The 19,506-nt window shown below is 54.2% G+C and overlaps 4 protein-coding genes across 4 annotated transcripts; 1 reads left to right on the top strand and 3 right to left on the bottom strand.

The window, feature by feature from the left end:
- Positions 1–9,987: 9,987 nt before the first annotated feature.
- On the bottom strand, positions 9,988–13,650 carry prp10 (U2 snRNP component prp10; the record flags this gene model as incomplete). Its single annotated transcript, XM_032032374.1, has 1 exon — positions 9,988–13,650. One exon carries the CDS (start codon positions 13,648–13,650, stop codon positions 9,988–9,990), a length of 3,663 nt encoding a protein of 1,220 aa, XP_031888605.1.
- Positions 13,651–14,125: 475 nt separating this feature from the next.
- OGG1 (N-glycosylase/DNA lyase) lies at positions 14,126–15,451 on the bottom strand (the record flags this gene model as incomplete). The annotated part of the gene is made up of 3 exons (XM_032032375.1): positions 14,126–14,893; positions 14,943–15,279; positions 15,333–15,451. The coding sequence occupies 3 exons, from the start codon at positions 15,449–15,451 to the stop codon at positions 14,126–14,128; spliced, it is 1,224 nt and encodes a 407-aa protein (XP_031888604.1).
- A 421-nt stretch (positions 15,452–15,872) lies between these two features.
- On the top strand, positions 15,873–16,438 carry LSM2 (U6 snRNA-associated Sm-like protein LSm2; the record flags this gene model as incomplete). Its single annotated transcript, XM_032032376.1, has 4 exons — positions 15,873–15,886; positions 15,986–16,133; positions 16,236–16,338; positions 16,407–16,438. 4 exons carry the CDS (start codon positions 15,873–15,875, stop codon positions 16,436–16,438), a joined length of 297 nt encoding a protein of 98 aa, XP_031888603.1.
- A 432-nt stretch (positions 16,439–16,870) lies between these two features.
- Positions 16,871–19,311, bottom strand: pso2 (DNA cross-link repair protein pso2/snm1; the record flags this gene model as incomplete). Its single annotated transcript, XM_066150683.1, has 2 exons — positions 16,871–16,935; positions 16,992–19,311. 2 exons carry the CDS (start codon positions 19,309–19,311, stop codon positions 16,871–16,873), a joined length of 2,385 nt encoding a protein of 794 aa, XP_066009881.1.
- Between the last annotated feature and the right edge of the window lie 195 nt (positions 19,312–19,506).

Raw genomic sequence — 19,506 nt, 5'->3', positions numbered from 1 at the left:
TCTCTGCCCTGGATGCTGGGCTAATTCACCTCCTCTAGGTAAGTGAACGACGTTGCGATCTCTTGTTCTCACGTGCTGGGCCTGAAAAGTGTCCGTCTCGCCGTGTCGGCAAGGAGCTCCCCTCCACTCGACGATATCTGGCCCCGTTGTCCTCCACGCCAAGAAATCTCATCTCTCGACCAAAACTTTTCAGTCCATTTTAGGCACACTGGATATCTCTCTCTGAAATATCGTGGGTCGGTTTCGAGCGTGCCGTTGCCGCGCCTGTTGCCTCTCAGCGTTTGTCCCCTCACGCGCTCACGTCGATGTATTTTGCCAGAATTGCGACCAAAACAGACTCGCGCCTTCAATGTGTTCACTCCCTAATCCTGGATGTTTCTCCAACCTGGTAAAGCAAGGGCCACATCGATCAGTATACACTAGGAGTACACGGTAGCATGGGTAGCAAATGTCTCGCGGCTTTCACGGATCTTTGGTGCCTGAGGTGTTCGTGCGGTAAGGCATTCTCACCTCCAACCCCCGACGCGATGAGCGACAGGGGATTCGAAGCAGAAAAGAGGGCCCCGGTACTTGATTGCACCAGAGCCAAAAGACCCACGCAATCGACAAGGATGTGCAAGGGAGCTAACCCACCGTTCCTTTTCAGGGAGATGACGGATGATTGGAGTGGCGTTGCACTAGCAGCTATTCCGCTGCAGCCAGAGAACGACCGCATCAACAAGCCGCCATCCACACTCCAACACCCACCTGACGATGCACAACTAAAATCGCCTTTCGTTCGTAATTCGCCTCTTGACCCTTGGCCGGCCTCGAGACGCTAAAGATTGAGAGTGCGGAACGTTCCTATGTGACCCCCGGTCTTTGCCAGGGCGGCCTAGTCGTGACCGGGGCCCTCGGGGGATATTGAAGAGCGGTCACGATGCGCTTCGGCCTGTGGAAATGGCTTCTGACACAATCCTCTAGTGTCATCTAATCGTTCCTAGTACCTGAGCTGGACCCTGATGAGCAGCTTTGCCTCTGATTGCAACGGTTGTGCCCAGCCAATCATCGCCAGGCTGTGTTTCAAGACATGCCGATGTGAAAGTCGATGTTCCCAGCGACGCCATTTTCTTAGGCACGCCTATTATCTCGAGAAGCGTGAGGAGGCGTTTATGAGGCTTTGACGAACAGTCAGCAACACGGCTTACCAACATTCTCGTGCCAAAACTTGCGGGCCGATTCGGACTCAAGAGGCGTCGTTCAAGGTCCATTCGCTGAAGCGTTGGCTGATATCGTTGTCGCCATATGGTGGCATGATTCCACCCGGTCAAATGTCGTGGCAAATAACATTTGCCGTGGTGGCTCGACACATCGAGAACGTTTCATTTGGCCCCTATCCAAACACGGGCTCGTTGACCCCGATAACGAGAATCCATCATCTTAGCAACGGAAAATTTGTTCGACATTGACGGGTCCCTAGGCGTTCGAGAAGTGGCATGTGGGGTCCAAAATTCGATGAGTTGAAGGCCCTAGGACGAGAATGGGTGCATGTAAGTTCAATTCGGCAATAAAATCCCCGGACGGTCGTCTCCAGTTCGCTACCTCCATAGCCCGCAGAGAAACAGGTAGGGGCAACCCTGCTCTGAAGCAGCACTTTTCCTAGAGAAACCCCAATAAGCCCATCACTAACAGCCGACGTGCAGCGTCGTTCGATGAGGATGCGTCGTCCTGCCAGGTCCCAACAGCCTCTTCTGGGGCTGCTGTGCAGTTCTTTTCCCGAAGGAGGTGATCATAAGGTGTCGTCTTCGGAATGAGCGAGATGGGATATGCGGAACATGGAGAGTCGCGACTGGGTTCTTCGAGATTATCCCCAGCGTTCATCTCAAATCAAAGCCTCACTATGCCTTATTCGAAGGCGACGAGTTGACAGTAGGCCCAAAACAGTGACTTGAAACACGCTAGGCAGGGGCAGCCCATGTTCGTAGAATTTATAGAGGCGCTGTTAAGGTCGCCGATGAGCCTGGGGCTGCGGTGAACAGACGTGGTTCACGTCGACGAAGGCGTGCCAACCAGCCAACGCGGCGGAGTATCGAGGGCACGTCAACGCTGATCGACTATCCGTATTAGTTTCGAAATGGGCTCGGCGATGATGGGGTTGAGGATTTGATAAGTCGACCTCATGTCGTTGAGAGTGGGACATGGCAATAGAACGTGCTTCCATCTGCGGTCGAGTGACGATATCTGACTCCATCAGACGAAGGGGAACGTGCTCTGGCAGCTTCTGGTCCTGACACAACGGGAGGCCGCAATCACAAATGGCGAACAACGGGTGGCGGCAATGACGAGCGGCTGCGGTAAGCCATCGCGCCATGCTCAACGCTCGTCCCTTGACCGAGCAGTTGAGGCTATTGAAAAACGGCGCGCCTACCAACGAGCCACTGAATAACACAGCTCAGTTCCCCGAAGGACTCGGATTTGGCTGTCAACGGCACTGAGTAGGGCCGAACGCACAGGTGAATACCTGGAGCCGTCGCAGAGGTGCAGTTGAGTTGAGCGTGGAGGGCCACCTGATCCAGATACCCGAGATGATGACGGCGCCGATCAACGCCTAGAATTCGGCGCCAGCTCCGGCACTGACTGATCCTCTCTTCAAACAATAACAGGGTCGCATCCAAGGAAACAAATTCTGTCGGCTGCAATCTGTAGGTAATCTGTCATATTACCGTTCCAACGGATGAGCGGGCGCCGGCCTCGTGCGGCAACAAAGTGGATTTCTCGAGCTGCCAAAGGCGGATGTCAAATCTTGGAAGGGCTCTCAAGAAGGATAAAGAGTCGACCCACAGGGCCTCGGATGCAACGCTGGCGGTGGATTAGAGTTCGAGAAGAATGTAATGTCGAGAAACGTGCTGGATAGGGTTGCCTAGTGCAGTACTCCGTAAGGCAAAGCATAGGTAGCATGGTATGGGTATGGATGGACTGGGAGGAGCCTTAGTGACTTTGTGTGATCAAAGATGCCGAAGGGCAGTGCAAGCGCATCGCGGGATGCTGAGTACGAGAAGCTCATTAAAATAACCCTTGGCGGAAGATTATGAAAGGATTGCGTCTAAAGGGGGGACCCCAACACCCAAGTGCCAGCCCGCCCGTCCAGTGCCGTAAGGTAGGTGTGCTGCGTGCTGCGTGCTGCGTGCAGTGTGCGGTTGCGTGGATGACCGCTGCGCAGCCTGGTAGCGACAGCGGAGGAGGCGGGAGGGCGAGCCATCAGGAAGCCCCTTGCGGATTGAGTCGACAAGGGTGTGTCTCAGAATCGACCAGGATTCCCCAAAGGCGGGTCTTTTCTGCTGTTGGAGGCAATCAAGCACTCCAGAAGAGACTCCAGACAGCTCCCTTGGCATTGAACTGTATGGAGACGCTACGCCGGAAGGGATGGTAGTGTGCTCGACGACCCCGGCCTGTCTGCGGTCCACAGCGGGGAATGACGATCATAACCGTTTTTTGATTTCCTGCAGACGGACCAGCCGTGCCAGCCTCACTTTGCTTTGCGGACCGGTGCCTGTAGTGCCTGGGGGTGCCTGAAGCTCAGAGTGCCATCGCCTCTGATTGTTGTCTCTGGAGCGTGTTGGGGAGCCTAATTACAGCGAGGAAGAGCCGTGAGGCGCGCCCAGCGACGGGACGGCAAGGACGGGATACGCGCTCGCCGTTGGACGCTCGAGCTTCAGGATTGCCAAAATGGTTTGGTAACTTTGGACTATTTCTCTCTCGAGTCCCGATTTGGACTGCAAGAGGACGACCACAACGGCATGGTGAAGATTTTAGCGCCTAGGCGTTTCTTGCCGTATCCTGCGTCCCTGCACAACTGCGGAGGCTTTGCATGCTGCTTCTGCTGCCGCGAGTGGTCACTGCCGCTGCCTGTGCCTGTGCTTTGCTTGCTTGCCTGCTCGTTGGATGCTGCATCTGCTGGTGGTGCTGTTGTTCAACAGTCGAATCGAGAGCCATGCAATGGAGGAACCCTGTGAGCAGGCATTGATTTGAATTTGTGTGTGGGTCCATCAGAGCGTTGTCTCCAGATAGATGGCGGGCAGTGGGTTCATGTCTTCGTCTTCGCTCGCTCAAATTTCTGCCCTCGACTTTTGTGTTGCATCGAGAAGAATGGAGCAATAGTTCTGATGAGTGATGATGCGAAGCGGTCTCCGTCTGAGAGCGTGTGCCTGGCAGGCACGGGGACGCGAGACGCAGTACAACTCCTCTTGCTTGGTCGTCCGTGTGATGGCATGTACGGATATCCGTACCCGTCCTTCTGCCTGCTGTCACGCCGACTGAAAATAGCTGGTAAGGACCAGGGGAGGAGCATTTGTTCCTGTTCCTGAGGCCGTTACTGTTCCTCTTCCTGCTCCTGCCCCGGCCGGCGTTCGTGACATCCGTGATTGACCCGTATCGGCAAAAGGGGCAGGACAAAACCAAGAACATCCCAAGTCGTCTGTTGGTCAATGCCGCATGTTGGACGTTGGGTCTGATATGTGCTGTAACTTGCGAGTGTTGTAGGTATTTTGGCGCAGGTGGAGCGGACGACGGGTGACGCGCGTAACTTGTTGCAGACATGTGGTTGACTTTGACAGACTGACGCCCTGAGCGACGCCTACCGAGACGGGACGAACGTCTCTCCCTAGCGGCATCGGGAAGTTCTGTTGATCCCATCAGGTAGCTCCAATTTTGCCATGGCGAACAGCAGGCAGCGAAGCCGGGCTAGCAGGACGAAGGCCCAAGTTACACAAAAGCCTTGGAGGCGTCTTGTCTAACAATGGCTGCACGTTCTAATGGCGGAAGTCGCTGCAGCCGGCAAGCCCAGAAGGAAGACGCGAACGACCGTTTAGAGAAGCCAGGCCAAAAGCAGAGTTTGAGGTGGGCTACCGCTGTACGGCGGCGTCATGTAAGGGTCAAGGCGCTCCGATGTTATTGTTGTGAGGACGCCAACCGGAGCGGTGTGGCCACTAGGCTCAAGCCGCATACGGGGATGTCGGACAGAGACAAAGACTAAAGTCGGTGCTGTCGCTAGAGATGCGGCCACGATGATGGCACAAGAAGGGGCGACAGTGATTGGTTTGGGCCTTCGGGTTGGAGGATGTGATATTGACAAGCTGCATCCGTGTTGTTGTCGGTGCTATCTTCTCCTCCGCAATGCCCGATTCAGGTAATTCTGTGCTCGATGACGAAGCGATGGAATCCAGCTCGCTGGGGTCGTGGGGGAATAAGAAAAGGGGGATGAAACGTGCGGGAGTGGTGTTGATCGGATAGGATTGATGCTGTAGCGGTGGTCTGCAAGTTGGAAGTTGCGGCTCAGTTGGTTGATGTTGACTCGAGATTCCGTCTCGGTAAGGCTTGTTTGAATCGGGTCATGCCTTCCGTGGTCTTCAGTGCCGCCGCACCTAGTGCCCACTGCCCAGTGGTAGACACGGTAGGCACGGTAGGTAGACAAGGTTACCTTGGGAAAGGCACCTTGCGACGACGTCAGAATTGAAAGCTCAGAAAGTGAGGCAGGCGCGAATGCCCTTCAGCTCGACTCAATAACCCAGCGGGAAAGTGCCACTGACAAAGGCTGAGGTAAGGTTAAGGAAGGCATCTTGAGGCAGACGTCCGCACCGTCGGTAGGGCTGGTGGTTGGCTGCACTTGCCGCAATTCACACCCCCAAACCCGCCCAAACACGGGGGAAACCGACGGAGGAAGGGGCATCGTGGGATGTGTTTCGAAACACTCAATGACGTAGCCCACCTGCCTTGTTCCATCTGAAACGTCTTAAAATCCCCTTGCACTTTCATCGAATCTACTCATATTCCCATGTTTTTTTGGCTCTTTCGCCTGATGAAAGTACGGATACCTACTTAAAGTGCCATGAACCCCGCGTTCACCCCGGATTGATTAGCTTTTCTTTCCCCGGAATCGTTTCGTCCCAGCATTGAACGGCACATCCTCGTACTGATACTGTAGTAGCAATACTTTGCCCAACAACCTCTCCCTCTGTCCGCACCAGCCTCAGATTGATTCAGAATGCAAGGCTCACAATCCCAGGAACCGATTGCCTCCGGTCGTCTTCCGACTGCCCCTCTACAACGAACGTCGGAGGCTTATGCGCCACTCACTATCCTCACTTTCCTCCGGGACCGTCCTTGAGGCTGAGGCTTTGCCGATACCGATCCATTCGGGCGACGCTGTCCCGACACGACAACGCGCAAGACTCTGATATCTGTTGTACCAAATCGGCTTCGTTCGCACTGGTGTGGTGCTCTTAAAACAGATCGCATCGGCTGCAGCACCGCATCACATTCGGCAGGGAAATCGCAATACTTCGAGGCGATGCCGACGAAAGTTCCCTCAACGGTGACAAACACGAGCACCTGAGTCGCACCCCAGCGCCATCTTTGCCGCCTGACGACGCGCAACAGGCTGAGCCGCCAGCCCGCGACGACCGGTGAGAACCTTACCTCAAGCTTCCGAGAGCCCCGGCGCCCGACCGGCCGCTAGGTGGTTGAGCTGGCTCCTCAGCACAGCCAGCTTCCTTTGGTCCACCGCCTCTAGGATGATCTCGTCGCGCTACAATGTTTCTTAGTGACGCAAGCTAGGGGTATTGCTAAAAACAATTGGTATTTCCGCCCAAATTCCGCGGGTGCACCTTGCAGCCTTCTCCTGACCTTCGTCTTGCCGAAGGATCTTCTGGAGCGTTGGAGGAAGCTTCCGGATCAGCGTCTCGACCATGCGTGGAAGAAGTCGACAGCTCGTGGGAAGAGGGGACGACAGCAACATGACGGCGACGATCTATGACGATCGTTGACCTTACACATGGGACGACACGCGCAGGCAAGGCTGACTTTCCGGGTGCGAAACCGCATCCGCGGGTTGAGATTTACCATGGTTGTGTCAGGAGTCAGTACACAGCATGAAGGGGCACCCGTGCCAGCGGGTATTGCAGTGATGGGATCGATCTTGATGGCCGCACGCCCTCATAAACGGCGCGTCGTCCCAGCAAGGCTGCGGCAGAGCACAGCGCCCGTTCCCTCTTTGTTCAGATGAGACACGGCACGGTGGTCCGGTCGACTGCGTACCTTGCACCCTAAACAGGCCCTTCCCTTCTTACATGCTGTTGAACGCAACCGGAATGCAAATGAAGCAAGAAGGTCTCGAAGACTCAAACCTCGCCGGCTTCCGCTGTGGCTGTCTAGAACAGATGTCTAGATATCTTCTCCAAGATTCGCCAGTCAAACCAGGGGAGAATCCTGGTTCTGCCAGTGAATTTGGCCGAGGTCACCGAGACAGGGCTTACTGTGTTGGTGATGGTTGGCTTCCTGACGGCTACTTGGACGGACCTGCGCGACAGCGAGAAAAAGGAGTTCGGGGGCCCTGCAATGACCTGCACCACCCCGGGAATGCTGTCGATCATCTACTTGAGAGGTTATAAACTTGAAAACGGCGTGCGCAAGTAGTTAGACAGGGCGATTAGCGCCTCAAGCAACGCCTCAGACAGATCAGAACTATCACCAGCTAGCCTCAACTCTGTTATCGTCGGCCGATGCGGGCTTGCAGATCCCCCGCAGGGACCCTTTTGCGCCAAAATAAACGCCCGACGACGCCTTCGCGGCCGTTATTCTTTTCGCGACTCAAAATCCCCGGCAAACCAGCTGGGCTCAAAGCAGGGCAATGAGGCGAGTCAGAAGAAGACGTAGGAAGAAGAAAACGGAGCCGAGGTGGGCTTGTTGGCCGCCAAGCAGCCCAGTGAAGTCAGTCAAGTCAGTTTGCGGTGTGTAGGTATTCGTGCCTTACCTTGCGGTGCCGTAGCCACCAACGCTGGCTGCCATAGCACCAACACAAACAGCTCACCTCACTGAGGTATGCGCCCGTCCGATGGCAGAACACTGGACGAAAACGGCCAAGAAAGGCGCCCCTCCCCTCCATGTCGTTTATTAGCGCTGGAGGCAACAAAACCGAAATGTCACTTTCCCATGCCGACGCCTTGCCCCCGAAACAGGCAATGCGCAAAGAAATTCAAAGTTTACTTGACCATAGAGAAAAGAGAATATCAATGTTTTGTGATGAAGTCGGCGAAAGCCAGCATCATTTTGAGGCTCTGTCTCTTGAAACAGGATTTCCCGTTCTCCTTCCTCCATATAATACACTACAGAACGGCTTCGACAATCTACCCGTGTCGACTCACCTGAATCTCGCATCTTTTTCTCCGTCCGGAGAAGGGGGAGGGACGGAGCAGTGGTCAGCTTGGGATGTTCGCCAAAATGTTCCCCACGGGTGCACCCAAGAAGGTATCCGTAAAGCAACTGCAACCTCATCCAACTGCAACGCAAAAATCCCGGGCTGGCTGGTACCTAGGTAATCCAGCCCCTGAACCACGCCCACCCAGAAGGAGAGTTGCATTCCGAAGACATCTCAAACACACCAGCGATGGGGAGGGGGGAAAAACTGTTCTTCTTCCGCGACCCACCACATACACCCTATCGACGTGTATGTACAGTGACTGAAGTACGAATAGGTACGCCAACACATGGAACAGAAGGACTTTGCAGATCATCGCCAACGAGGAAAGGGGAATTTTGTCTTCCTTGGTAACATTATGCCGGTGGGAAAGGAAGAATGCATGAATAGAGTAGAAAGTACCTTCAACCTTTTTTTTTTATCCTCCCTTCGGTGCCTGGAGGAACATCCAGGATATACAGCGTTGGAAAGAGAGAGAAAAAGTGGCCTGTCTCCTATCCGTATCTCTCATCCTCGTAGGGAGACGCAGACAAACCTCCCTTCCGTGGATCCATGATCCCATCCAGCCATCCTTCCATTCCCCGTACGCGAGATTTTGTGTTCTTTTTATAACGTGAAAAATTCGCATGTAGATAGAACCCAGCAGCACGTGAGCTGTGCCTGGCCGGAAGCAAGGCTACCGCTGGCAGAAGAACAACAACAGAAAAAAAGAAAAAAAATAAGGAGACAGCGTAACCGTAGCTTCCTTGCGCTCTCTCTCTCCACAATTGGCACCGCAACACCGCATACGGCGTCAGTAAACACGGACGCGTCGTGACGGTGATGGATCCCGGGGAAAGCGACCTCAAACGCGGGCGTTGCTTTGGCACTTTGTCGGGTCGACGCCGGTAGGAGGGGATGGGTACCCGAGAACGGGGATGAACGATGGGGACAGGAGGCTGGCTGGATGGATGGGACTCTCGGCCAGCTGCGGGTGTTGCACTCTCTCGGCTCTCCGTTGGCTTGCAACTAACTCTTCGAGACTTTTCTGGCTGGCTCCATCTGCGATGCGAACCGAAGGAAACTCACGCGCTCTCGCTCGCGCAACTTTTTTCTCTGTTGCAACGCAGACATCGTGAGATCCTAGACGCGTTGCCCCGGGTCCGATTCGTTGTCGGTGCCGTCTCCATGCCATCAGTCCACTTTACATTGCTTTTATAGTCAATATACGATCCATAAAGCATCGCTTGAGTCATTATCAACTTGAGGCATATAGTACAAAATACACACGACACAACACATGTACAAGAGCAACATGTCCAAGATACATCATGACTTGAGAGAAGGCATACTCGCTGAATAGGATAGTATAAATGAATTGTTTAAAAAAAAGCTTTCGTGATTAGTCTGCCCAACGCCGCTTGTAATGCTCCACCAACTACAAGAAGTCTACACGATCGAGTATTATGACTCAGTACAATGGGCTACCTTGCGCCCGTAACACAACAACACAACACGCGTTATTCAGTGTTGTTCCCTTTTTAGTTCCCATTCTCGGCTTGCTTCAAGCTGTGCTTACTTGCTCGCTGCTGCCCCTCCCTTTCATCCTCTCATCTCGGGGCTGTCTCCCTCTAAATTGGAACACCCCCGCCCTGCCGCGATCTGTGTCTGGATATCGTACGTAGAAAACCTTGAAACCAACCATGAATCAACCTCCCGTGTCACCCCACGCTTGCCTCCGTGTGCCTCCACACTTCGTCTAGAGATGTCCACTTGCCTTACAACATGATGGCCAGCTCCGGCCTGTCGACCTTCTCCTCGTCGAGATTGGGGTAGTATGGCACCATCGCATCGGCGCCTTGGACGTAGGCGTCGTTGTAGAGTCGCCAGTATGGTTGGCGAACCTTGCGAGCTGGGTGGAAGAGACCTGCCCATACGTAGTTGAGGACGACGCCCGGACCGACAGCCATGCGGATGGCCTCAATAGCCTCGATGATACGGTCAATGACGTGTGGACTGGTCTCGAAGAGGTTGGGGTAGAGCAGGTTGAGGAGATGGACCATGGCGTCCTCACAGCCGAGGCCGACAACGCCGAGCGCAATGTGCTTGACGACCGAGGCGGCGGTCTGACGATGGACTTGGTCACGGTCGATGAGTGCGTCTTCGAGAAGAGGTGTAACGGCATAGACGTAGTCCTTGGCCATCTCGCCAATGTATTCGAAGAGGAAGGACAGCGATTTGAGGACACCGTTTTGGACGTTGAGCTCGGGCACTCGGTACTCGTTCATCAGCGCGGGAAGAACCGTGAAAGGCGCGCAAGTCTCGGCGACGATGCCAATAGCAACGGCGGTGTTGACACGCGACTGACGCTCCTGGACGCGAAGGTTGTTGAGCAGGGTAGCAAGAACATCCTGAGGACCAATGGCCTTGGCGATGAAACCGAACGTGTTGTTGGCCGCACGACGGATACCCTTCTTGTGTGCTTTGAGCATGTCGAGCAGCTCGAAGCAAATACGCATCCACTCGCGAGCGTTGACGCTCTCGGGCCCGCGATCAGCGATACGACCAACCAAGTCAATGGTGTTTTCCTGGACCTTTTCGTGTCGGTTGCGCAGGATAGGGGTAAGTCTAGGCAGCAGGTCCTTGATAGGAGGCTGCATCTGGGAGATACCGACCACCGTGACAATGGATCGCAGGGCACCCAAGATAGATCCGAGAACTTCAGGGTACTCTTCACCCAGGTATTCGTAAAGCACGACACCGATTCGGCCCATCATAGCGTCCTCTCCGCACTGCTTCATGACCATAGCAATGCGTGAAATTAGGTCGGCTGCTTGTTGTCGCACCGTTGGAGACTTGTCGTTGAGTCGCCACAGGATGTCGCTGCAAATTTGCTGCAGGTATGGCTTGCAGCGCGTACCGAGGGCGTTGACAACGGAGCCAAAGCCATTCAGCACAACGATATCCTCCACAGTCTGTGACTTGAACGTGGTCAGTATACCGTCAATCAAGCGCTCCTCGAGACGCTCGCCAATATCTGCCGCACCCAAACTGGCAACAATCTTCTCGACCGTCTCGATCGTCATCTTCCTGTAGGCTTCGCTCTCGTCTTGAAGATTCACCACGATTCTCTCTAGAATCTCGCTGGCTCCAACCTTCTGACCGATGTCGACAGTCGTCTCGACGACTTGCTTGTAGTTGCGCTTGTCTAAAGCCATTCGCCTCACCCAGAAACTCTTGAAAAACTCGTCCAACACATGCTCCTTGAGGTAACCTGCTGTGACACCGTCAGTGCCAGCGCACTGGGAGACCACCTTCAGGACAACCTTCTTCATCTCCTCATCTGGGGACGAGAACTCGCGGAGCAAAATCTCCATGATTTGACTGGTATAGTAGTTGGCGTATTCTTCGTCCATAAGCGGGATGATGTAACCCACAGCCTTGAGGAAACCGGCCAAACCCTTGCCACGCTGCTTGCGCGCTCCAGTCCACAACGGGTTGAGTATATCGTCGAAACTCTCGATACCGTAGGGGCTAGAAGCCTCAGCGAGGGCTGCGATTGCCAAACTGGTGACGGTTCTGACCTTGGTCTGTTCGTCGTTAAGGTTGGGACCAATGCAGTCCACCAATCCCTTGAGGTGTGGCAGAACAGCACAACCCATAAGGATGGGGATTTGCTGAACGATCTTGACACCGGTATGACGGGCTTGCCATGACTTCTTGCTTCGACAAACGGCTCGGAGGAACGGCAGAAGCGCAGGAATACCAAGTGCTGACGCGACCACGGCAAAAGCTCTGGCGGTGGTGTTTCGCACGTATTCATCCACGTGATCAATATCTGGTCTCATTGTGCTGATCATCGTGGCCAGACCAGCGGCTTTACTGAGGTTGGAGATAATCTCGCGACCTTCAACTCTAGCGTAGTAGTCTTGGTCGATGAGCAGCGGCTCGATAACAACGAGAATCTTGTGGACGAACGGTCGCACGAGATCATCTAGCTTGTAGAGAATACGGTCGATGACCTTGACGAGCAAATGGCGCTCCTGGTCCTCCAGCGTCTTCTCCATGAGTAAGGGGAGGATCTGATCGAAGAGCGGACCGGCTCCAAACTGCCTGGCATTGTCGGTGAGCTGTCTCAGGGCAGTTTTACGCATTGGTGGAGTACCGTTCTTGACTTTCAAGAGCAGTCTCATGATCTTTCTCTCCTTCATCTCTTCCACGCTGAGGCTGTTCTCATCAGAACCGTCGGTCAGCTTACCGAAATACGCCATATCCTCAGCCTTGAAGAATTGCAAATCGCCGATGCCTGGAATCTCGGCCGGCATGGGCTTGCCGCTGAGCCTGACGGAATCGGGGTCCTGCATCATGAACCCAGTCTGCGGTGCCGGCGTGGCCATAAGCTTGTGTGCGGGCGCGCGTATCGGAGCGTATCCCGGAGGCGGCTCGAGAACCTTGTATCCCTGATCCTCGCCGGGGAGGAGCATATCCAGTTCCTCGTCGCTCAAGGGCATGTTGCGGCCAGAGATGTCGGTTCCGAAGGTCGTAGGCAGGGCAGCACTGCCTGACTGTGAGGGGTGCATCGGTGTCGCAAGTCCCTGGTTTCCCATGGGCGTGGCGGATGGTGCCTGATCCCAACGAGATCGCTTCTTGGGCGCGTCTATCTCCATGCCGGCGGGAGCTGGTGTTTGATCCCATCGCGATCGCTTGGACTTGACAGGATCCGAAGGCTGGGGAGCAGCTTCATCATCAGCTGGCGTAGACGAGACGTCCCATCTCTTCTTTCGCTTGCGGCCTGCCGTAACAGCCTCGGTCGACCCAGCTTCAGCATTTTCCTTATCGCCGTCCTTCAAGGTCGCCGGGGCCACGTTGCCGTCCTCCTCTTCTCGACCCTCAGCCTTGGCCTGGATGGCGCGGCGGACGCGTTCTTCCTCCCTCTCCAGCTCGCGCAGCGCCATGACTTCGCGGTAGCTAGTGCCCTCCTCGGCGGCGCCGGCTTGGCGGTTAGCTGCGAAGGCATCGGCTCGAGTCGGGGTGAGGACACGATCGAATCGTCGCTTCTGGTAGTCGGTCTCGCGATCGGTGATTCGGTTGCTACGCTCGCCCCGGCCTGCCAAGGGGTCATCCTCTTCGACGCCATCACCACGGGCGAACTCGTCGATCATGGCACGTGAAGCCGTGTACTGGCCGACGAGGCGTCGCGTGTTGTCAGCGCCCTCCATCTCGTCGTCATCATCATCACCTGTAGGGATGGACGTGTTGTATCCCGCAAACTTGTCGACGCCATTGCTGCGATCGTACAGGTCGGTGTCGAAGCTCTCGGTGAGGCTCTGCTTGGTGTCGGCTCGCTGGTTGTCCGAGTTGCGCGAACCCTTTTTCGCGGCGGCAGCAGCGTTGCGCTCCGCCTGGAGCTTCCGGACGGTCTCGAAGTCTGCGTCAGACATTTTGAATTATGGGTATTGCTGCTTCATGTCACTTGTGAAGGTGCAAGTGGTCGAACGGCGATGACGGAGCTCATCAGTGATGGTTGTTTGTTGCTGATGAGGCTGGAAGGGGAGCAAAGAGTCGCAAGAGAGTTTGCAATTTCGCGGTACGTACACGACCAGGCAAAATTTCCGACGCCACCTGCACCCGAGCTTTACCCGAATCTAGAAGGTTGGGACCTCCAACCTAGAAAATCGCGACCACGAAGATGTTTAAAAACGACGGCACTTTTTATTTCTTTTATTGATTTTTATTCCGCTACTAGATGTGTCTTGTTTCGGGAATTGATACTGCTCAATAAAAATACTGCAAGTGACGTTGTTGGGGAACATAATTTTTTTTTCTTGACTTATTTCCACTTTAGATATAAGGATAACTATGCGAAATGGTAAAATGGGAATTTGAATTTAATGAGACTGAGAATCGTGAGACTCATCACGCCGACTTCGAGATTCTCTTGACTGTTTGAGATCTCGTCTTCCTCCGCTTTGGCGATGACTCCAACGGCGCTGCCTCTGGCGTTTCCTCAACCTCGACCTTAATAGTCGTCTTCACAACTTTCCGTTTTCTGCCTAATAGCGGCGCATCTTCTTCAACCTTAACCTCCTTCTTCACTGTCATTGCCTCGCCCTCCTCTTTCTTAACGGTGCGCTCAGAGAATGTCTTCAAATCGGCCGTGAACAACACAGAATGAGCCCATCCAGCGTACTTGCCCCAGAGGCCTCTGAAGTGATCTCCAACTGCATCATACATGGTCTTGTTGAATGTCTTGGTCTTGACCTTCCCGAATTTGTAGTCCCGCTGAGCGATTTGCCACACATGAGTGTCGACCGGCACGGCCTCACCCCAGCCCAGACCCATTAAGCACACGCAGTCTGCCACCTTCGGCCCAACGCCGGACAGCTGGAGAAGCTGCTCGTGAGCTTCTTTGTATGTGCACTGTGCCAACTTGGCGCCTTCTGGCGTCTTCCGGTAACACGGGTTCTCCGGGTTGGTCAGGCTTTCGAACCAGCCCTTGGGTCGATCGTTCACCACGATTGATGCCGTCTGCGCAATGTACTTTGCCCTGTAACCGAAACCTAGCTCCCTCAGGTGAGCTTCTACTGAAGTTCCAGTGAGAGCTTCTGGCGTGGGGAAATCATGAAAGGCTTCATCTCCAACGTGACCAATAAGCGGGCCATAGTGTGTGCAAAGCTTGTGAACCTACAGCGCCGTTAGTGGAGATATTCGCTGGTGTAATCATTGAACATACCATCTGCGATATCCTCGAGATGTTATTATTACTGCTGCAAATGAAGCAGATCAACGCTTCCCACGCATCCTGGCTTAACATGCGAACCCCTCCAAACTCCGGTGCTCTCTTGCGAAAGTTGGGGTCTGCTTCAGACCACTGCTCGTAAAGGGACTTAAGATCTAATTTCAGACTCAAGTAATGTCGCAACAACTCCTCCGTATCATCGCCATCCGCTTCATCGTCAGCAACGGGCGGCGTCAGCGGGTAAACGGGCTTCTTTGGCCAGGTCACTTTGTAATGCAGGTGAGTCGGGTCTTGCTTCAGTGAGACGAGGCGCCCGTATAGCGTGCAGCACCTGTTTAAGGTTTTAGCTTGCAGACTTTTCTTTTGACAAAAACTTATGCTCACCATTCATCATTGATTTTGCGCCATCGAAAAGACTGGCCGCATCGTAGGGTTGTGTCGATGCAAAGCTCTGCCAGACTCAGGGGCAACTTTCGCCATTCACTGACCCGGGCCAGGGACATATTGGATGCCCAGTCTTAGGACTCGGTCGAGATGCGTTGTCGCGATTAATCAAAAAAACCATACGCAGCGACGAACAGAGACCAGACGGGTATCAAACGAGAATTGAGAGGGGGTCGGACGAGGTTCATGAACGAATGAATGTGGTTGTCATTCTCAGGTTGAGGCTGCTCTTTCCCCTCGACGGACTCGCCGACTCAGTGAAAGTGGCCAATCGCCACCCAGTCGCAAGTTCCATGTGTACTCCACCAGCCACACCAATAAGCCACTTCAGCATGTATGACCACCATAATCAACGCCCGAATCACACTGTATGCACTGTATCATACACAGTACAGGCCCCCACACCTTCGCATTCAAGCTCGAGCATCACGACCTCACCGAGCGGCTCATCGAAACCAGCACTCAACCCAACCGCCCACCATGCTTTTCTTCAGGTATGCCCCTGCAACTCATCCAAACAAGAAAAGTTTCTGTCACCATCTACGCCCCCAAAACCGTCAATATGCCGCCAGCTAACGCGCTGACCCCGCCAGTTTCTTCAAGACGCTCATAGACCATGAGGTCACCGTCGAGCTCAAGAACGACATCCAGATCCGCGGCACGCTCAAGAGTGTTGACCAGTATCTCAACATTAAACTAGATGACATTTCGGTCGTTGAGGAGCTGAAGTACCCGCACCTGGTCAGTCACCCTCTGTGGCCACTTCTCAGCCTCGGCCTTGTCTTTTCACTCTCAGTCATGCTGCCAGATGACAGACCCCCCCCTGCTAACATAGACTCGCAGAGCTCCGTCAAGAATGTTTTCATTCGTGGCTCCGTCGTGCGCTATGTCCATCTGCCCGCCAACCATGTAGATGTCCCTCTTCTGGAGGACGCGACGCGGAGAGGTGAGTCCGCATGATTTTCCCCGGTTCACCTGCAGCGGCCGCAAGGGTGGTGCTAATACGTACTACAGAGGCTGCTGCGCAGTCAGCAAAGGCGAAATAAAAAGTCAGCACCGCTGGAGATGTAGTCTTGATGGAACCCAAGGAATTACGATTACGTGGTCGGGGCACTACAAAAGCCGGCCAACGAAAGATAGGACTAAAGGCTACGGCTTCAAATCCTCTTGGTATTTAAACATGGGTCATGGCGTCTGGGGTAATCCGACTAGATGATATGGACGCAGGAAGGGTAGAACAGCTTGATATCCAGCCGAGAACCCATGAAATGAACCACACTTCAAGGATTCGATTTGGGCGCAGATGCCTCGTGCTCATTATTCATTAAATTCTGTCTATGCACCGAGCGACTGATCACCACCAAACGCCGCCTCCGCGACTATCCTTTCCGTCCCAAAGCACAACGTCCTTAGATTGACTCTCATCACCTTCTAGGGGACGAATCAAACCACCTTTCCTTCGCTCAGCCAACCACTTGTCAGTCCAGCCCTTCATCCTCTTCCTGGACGTTTCGCTCCCGACATTGACCGTTGGCACTACCTTCTCAATCCGCAGTGCCATTAGAAACATTGCTAGCTCTCTGAAACTGCTGTGCTCACTATATGGCACCCCAAAGCACATAGCTTCCTTCGTGCTGCCACGCTGAGCAACAAAGTCCTTGGCCCCAAAACGTGACCTCCATGCCTTGCCCTGTAAAATCTGGGTAGTTGGAATGGTGCCGGGCTGCGTGTTGGCCGAGACCGATTTGCCTGCACCCTGTGGTCGATAGTTCCATCCAGAAGGGCGGAACCCAACGATTCGACTAAAGTGTGGCTTGTAGGAGTTGAGATAGTCCTGCAACGTCTCGGCTCGGATCTCCATGAGCATTTGCATATGGACCTGCGCTTCCAGGGGGTTGTCTGTCATTAGTGCCGTAAGCTCTGGGTCTCCAAGCTTGGAACAGATGCGTATTTTGGACTTGGAAGCAAATATCTTGCTGCCCAGGGCTTGGGCAATGGCTTTGCAGATGCGCTCCTTGCCGATCGAGTACGTGCCGCAGATGACGAGCAGGCGTTCCTTGGGGGCATTCTTCGGCTTGGCTTTGGTCGTTTCGCCATCTATCTTGGTTTTGCTGAAAAACTTGCTGACTGTGTCAGTACCTGCCTCCCTATTGACCCTGTCCCAGGCATTGTCCTCAGAATTCTGCTCAGGAGCTAGCGATGTGCAGAGTTCCGCGCATGCCCGAATAACGTCGTTCTGGGGAGGGAAAGAGTAGCGCGGGTTGAGATAGGTCGTATCGAGATAGCATACGTCAATTTTTTGTTGCCTAGTCTTTCCTGAGATCGAGTCTTGCACTTCTGGCTTGAGCAAGGGATGCGCAACTTGAGCTGGACAAGCTCTGAAGTCGCCACAATGCAAAATCCTCTGCTTTCTCGCGGACGGTCCCTTTCCCATTGTCTTTTCGAACAGAAATAGGGAGCTCCCAGGGCAGTGATTTGCGGAAATCATAGTGACAGTAACACCCTCGGTGCCAGGAACATCAACCGTCTCGTTGAATTCAAGTGGCCGAACCCAATGTGCGGCGACTCGCAACTGCATCTTCACGAGGTCCCCGGTAACTTTGCTGCAGTAGATAGGTCCATGGGTCCAGTTGGCAGTCAACCCAATATAGTGGTCGCTATGGAAGTGGCTCAGGAAGTAGGCGTTGCACCCCTTGACCGCACCATACCTGAATGCATCCACACAAATGTAGAATCCGGGCATGATTTTGTAGAACGGACAGGTGCGTTGATATGCGGGTTTGCCGCGCGCAGAGTGCTCTGCCGCAGCAGCTCCTGCCCAAGCCGCATCTTCCGCATGGCCCGACATCAACTTTGTGAATGCGGATTTGGGCTTGTTGTCAGTCTCCCCGATGTTGAAGGGATTGGCTTGGCCAGCTCGCGGAACGGCTGCGCGGGCAAAGCGCTTATTGACTTCTGGCGGGTCGAGAATCGGGGGTTTCGCTACTTGGTCTTTCTTGGCTGGCTTAGGCTGAGGGAGGGGTATCGGATTGCCGTCGAGGCAGGCGTTGACGTGTCGTGTTGCTTCTGCGGGCGTAATTCCTGCAAGGCTCCCGTCGCATATTGGGCAGTTGGCCACCATGGCGTCGCTTGATCGAACAGGGTCGGGAATGTCATCACCAGAATGGTCGCCATCTTCTACAGCTTCTGCTTCGGCTTCCAGCCTGGCTTGCTCCTGCATAAACTGCATCATTCGATATTCTTCGCCTCCAAAGTCTTCGTCGTCGGGGAAGTCGTCTAGGTCACCAAACTCGTCAACATTTGCAAATTCATTGTCGATCGAGTCCTCAACCTTCAGTGGCGGCGGGGGGCAGCTCGTCTCCTTCGCGGGTGGCGTCGCATCCTTCTCTTCCATTTTGATGAAGGCCGTAATGGGCACCGTGTTACGAATTGCGCTGAGAAAAAGTGGCTTCTTGGAAGTATCGTCTGCATCCTCTCCCTCTTCGCTGTCAGATTCGTCCAAAAAAGGGCCCTTGCGCTTTCCTGGCGCCTTCTTGGTTGGCTTTGCCTCTGTAGGTGACGATGGTGCGGGTTCGGAGGCGACGGGACTCTTGGATGCTTTTGGACTCGATCGCTCTGTCTCTTTTTGGTTTTCTTCTTGACTCAACCTTCTCTTCTTGACCGAGGACTCTACCTCGTTGAATCTATCCTCCTCCCATGGCTCGGCGTCGTAGATGTTTGGCTCATCGTCGTCGTCGGCGGCTTGGACCACTAGCTTCTCTTGACCATCCAGAAAAAGGGTCTGCTCAGGCTTTTCGGCCTTTTGAAAGAAGCTAAGGATGCTGGCATTTGGCCTCGCAGGCTTTTTCGAAGGCGAAACCTTGAAGTTCTTCGGAGTGGCGGTAGGCCGCTTTCGAGCTGCCGACGACGGTGGGCCCATCTTGCCACTTTTGTTGGAAAGTAGGTTTGCTGCTCGGGTGCTCTTCAAGGCGATTTCATGTGCTCAGTCGAGGTTGCTTCACCTGCTCTTAGAGGAGCGACGACGTTGTTAGGGACTGGCAACTGCCAAGGGTTCGGTGTTGAATCGTAAGAATATTGAGGTCAATGGTATCAAAAAGTTGATGACGCGCCCAAG

The sequence above is a fragment of the Colletotrichum fructicola genome, assembly GCF_000319635.2.
Source record: "Colletotrichum fructicola Nara gc5 chromosome Unknown KSG_Nara_v1_contig01, whole genome shotgun sequence".
In the NCBI taxonomy this organism is placed as follows: Eukaryota; Fungi; Ascomycota; class Sordariomycetes; order Glomerellales; family Glomerellaceae; genus Colletotrichum; species Colletotrichum fructicola.
This window is presented reverse-complemented; position numbering and strand designations above follow the sequence as displayed.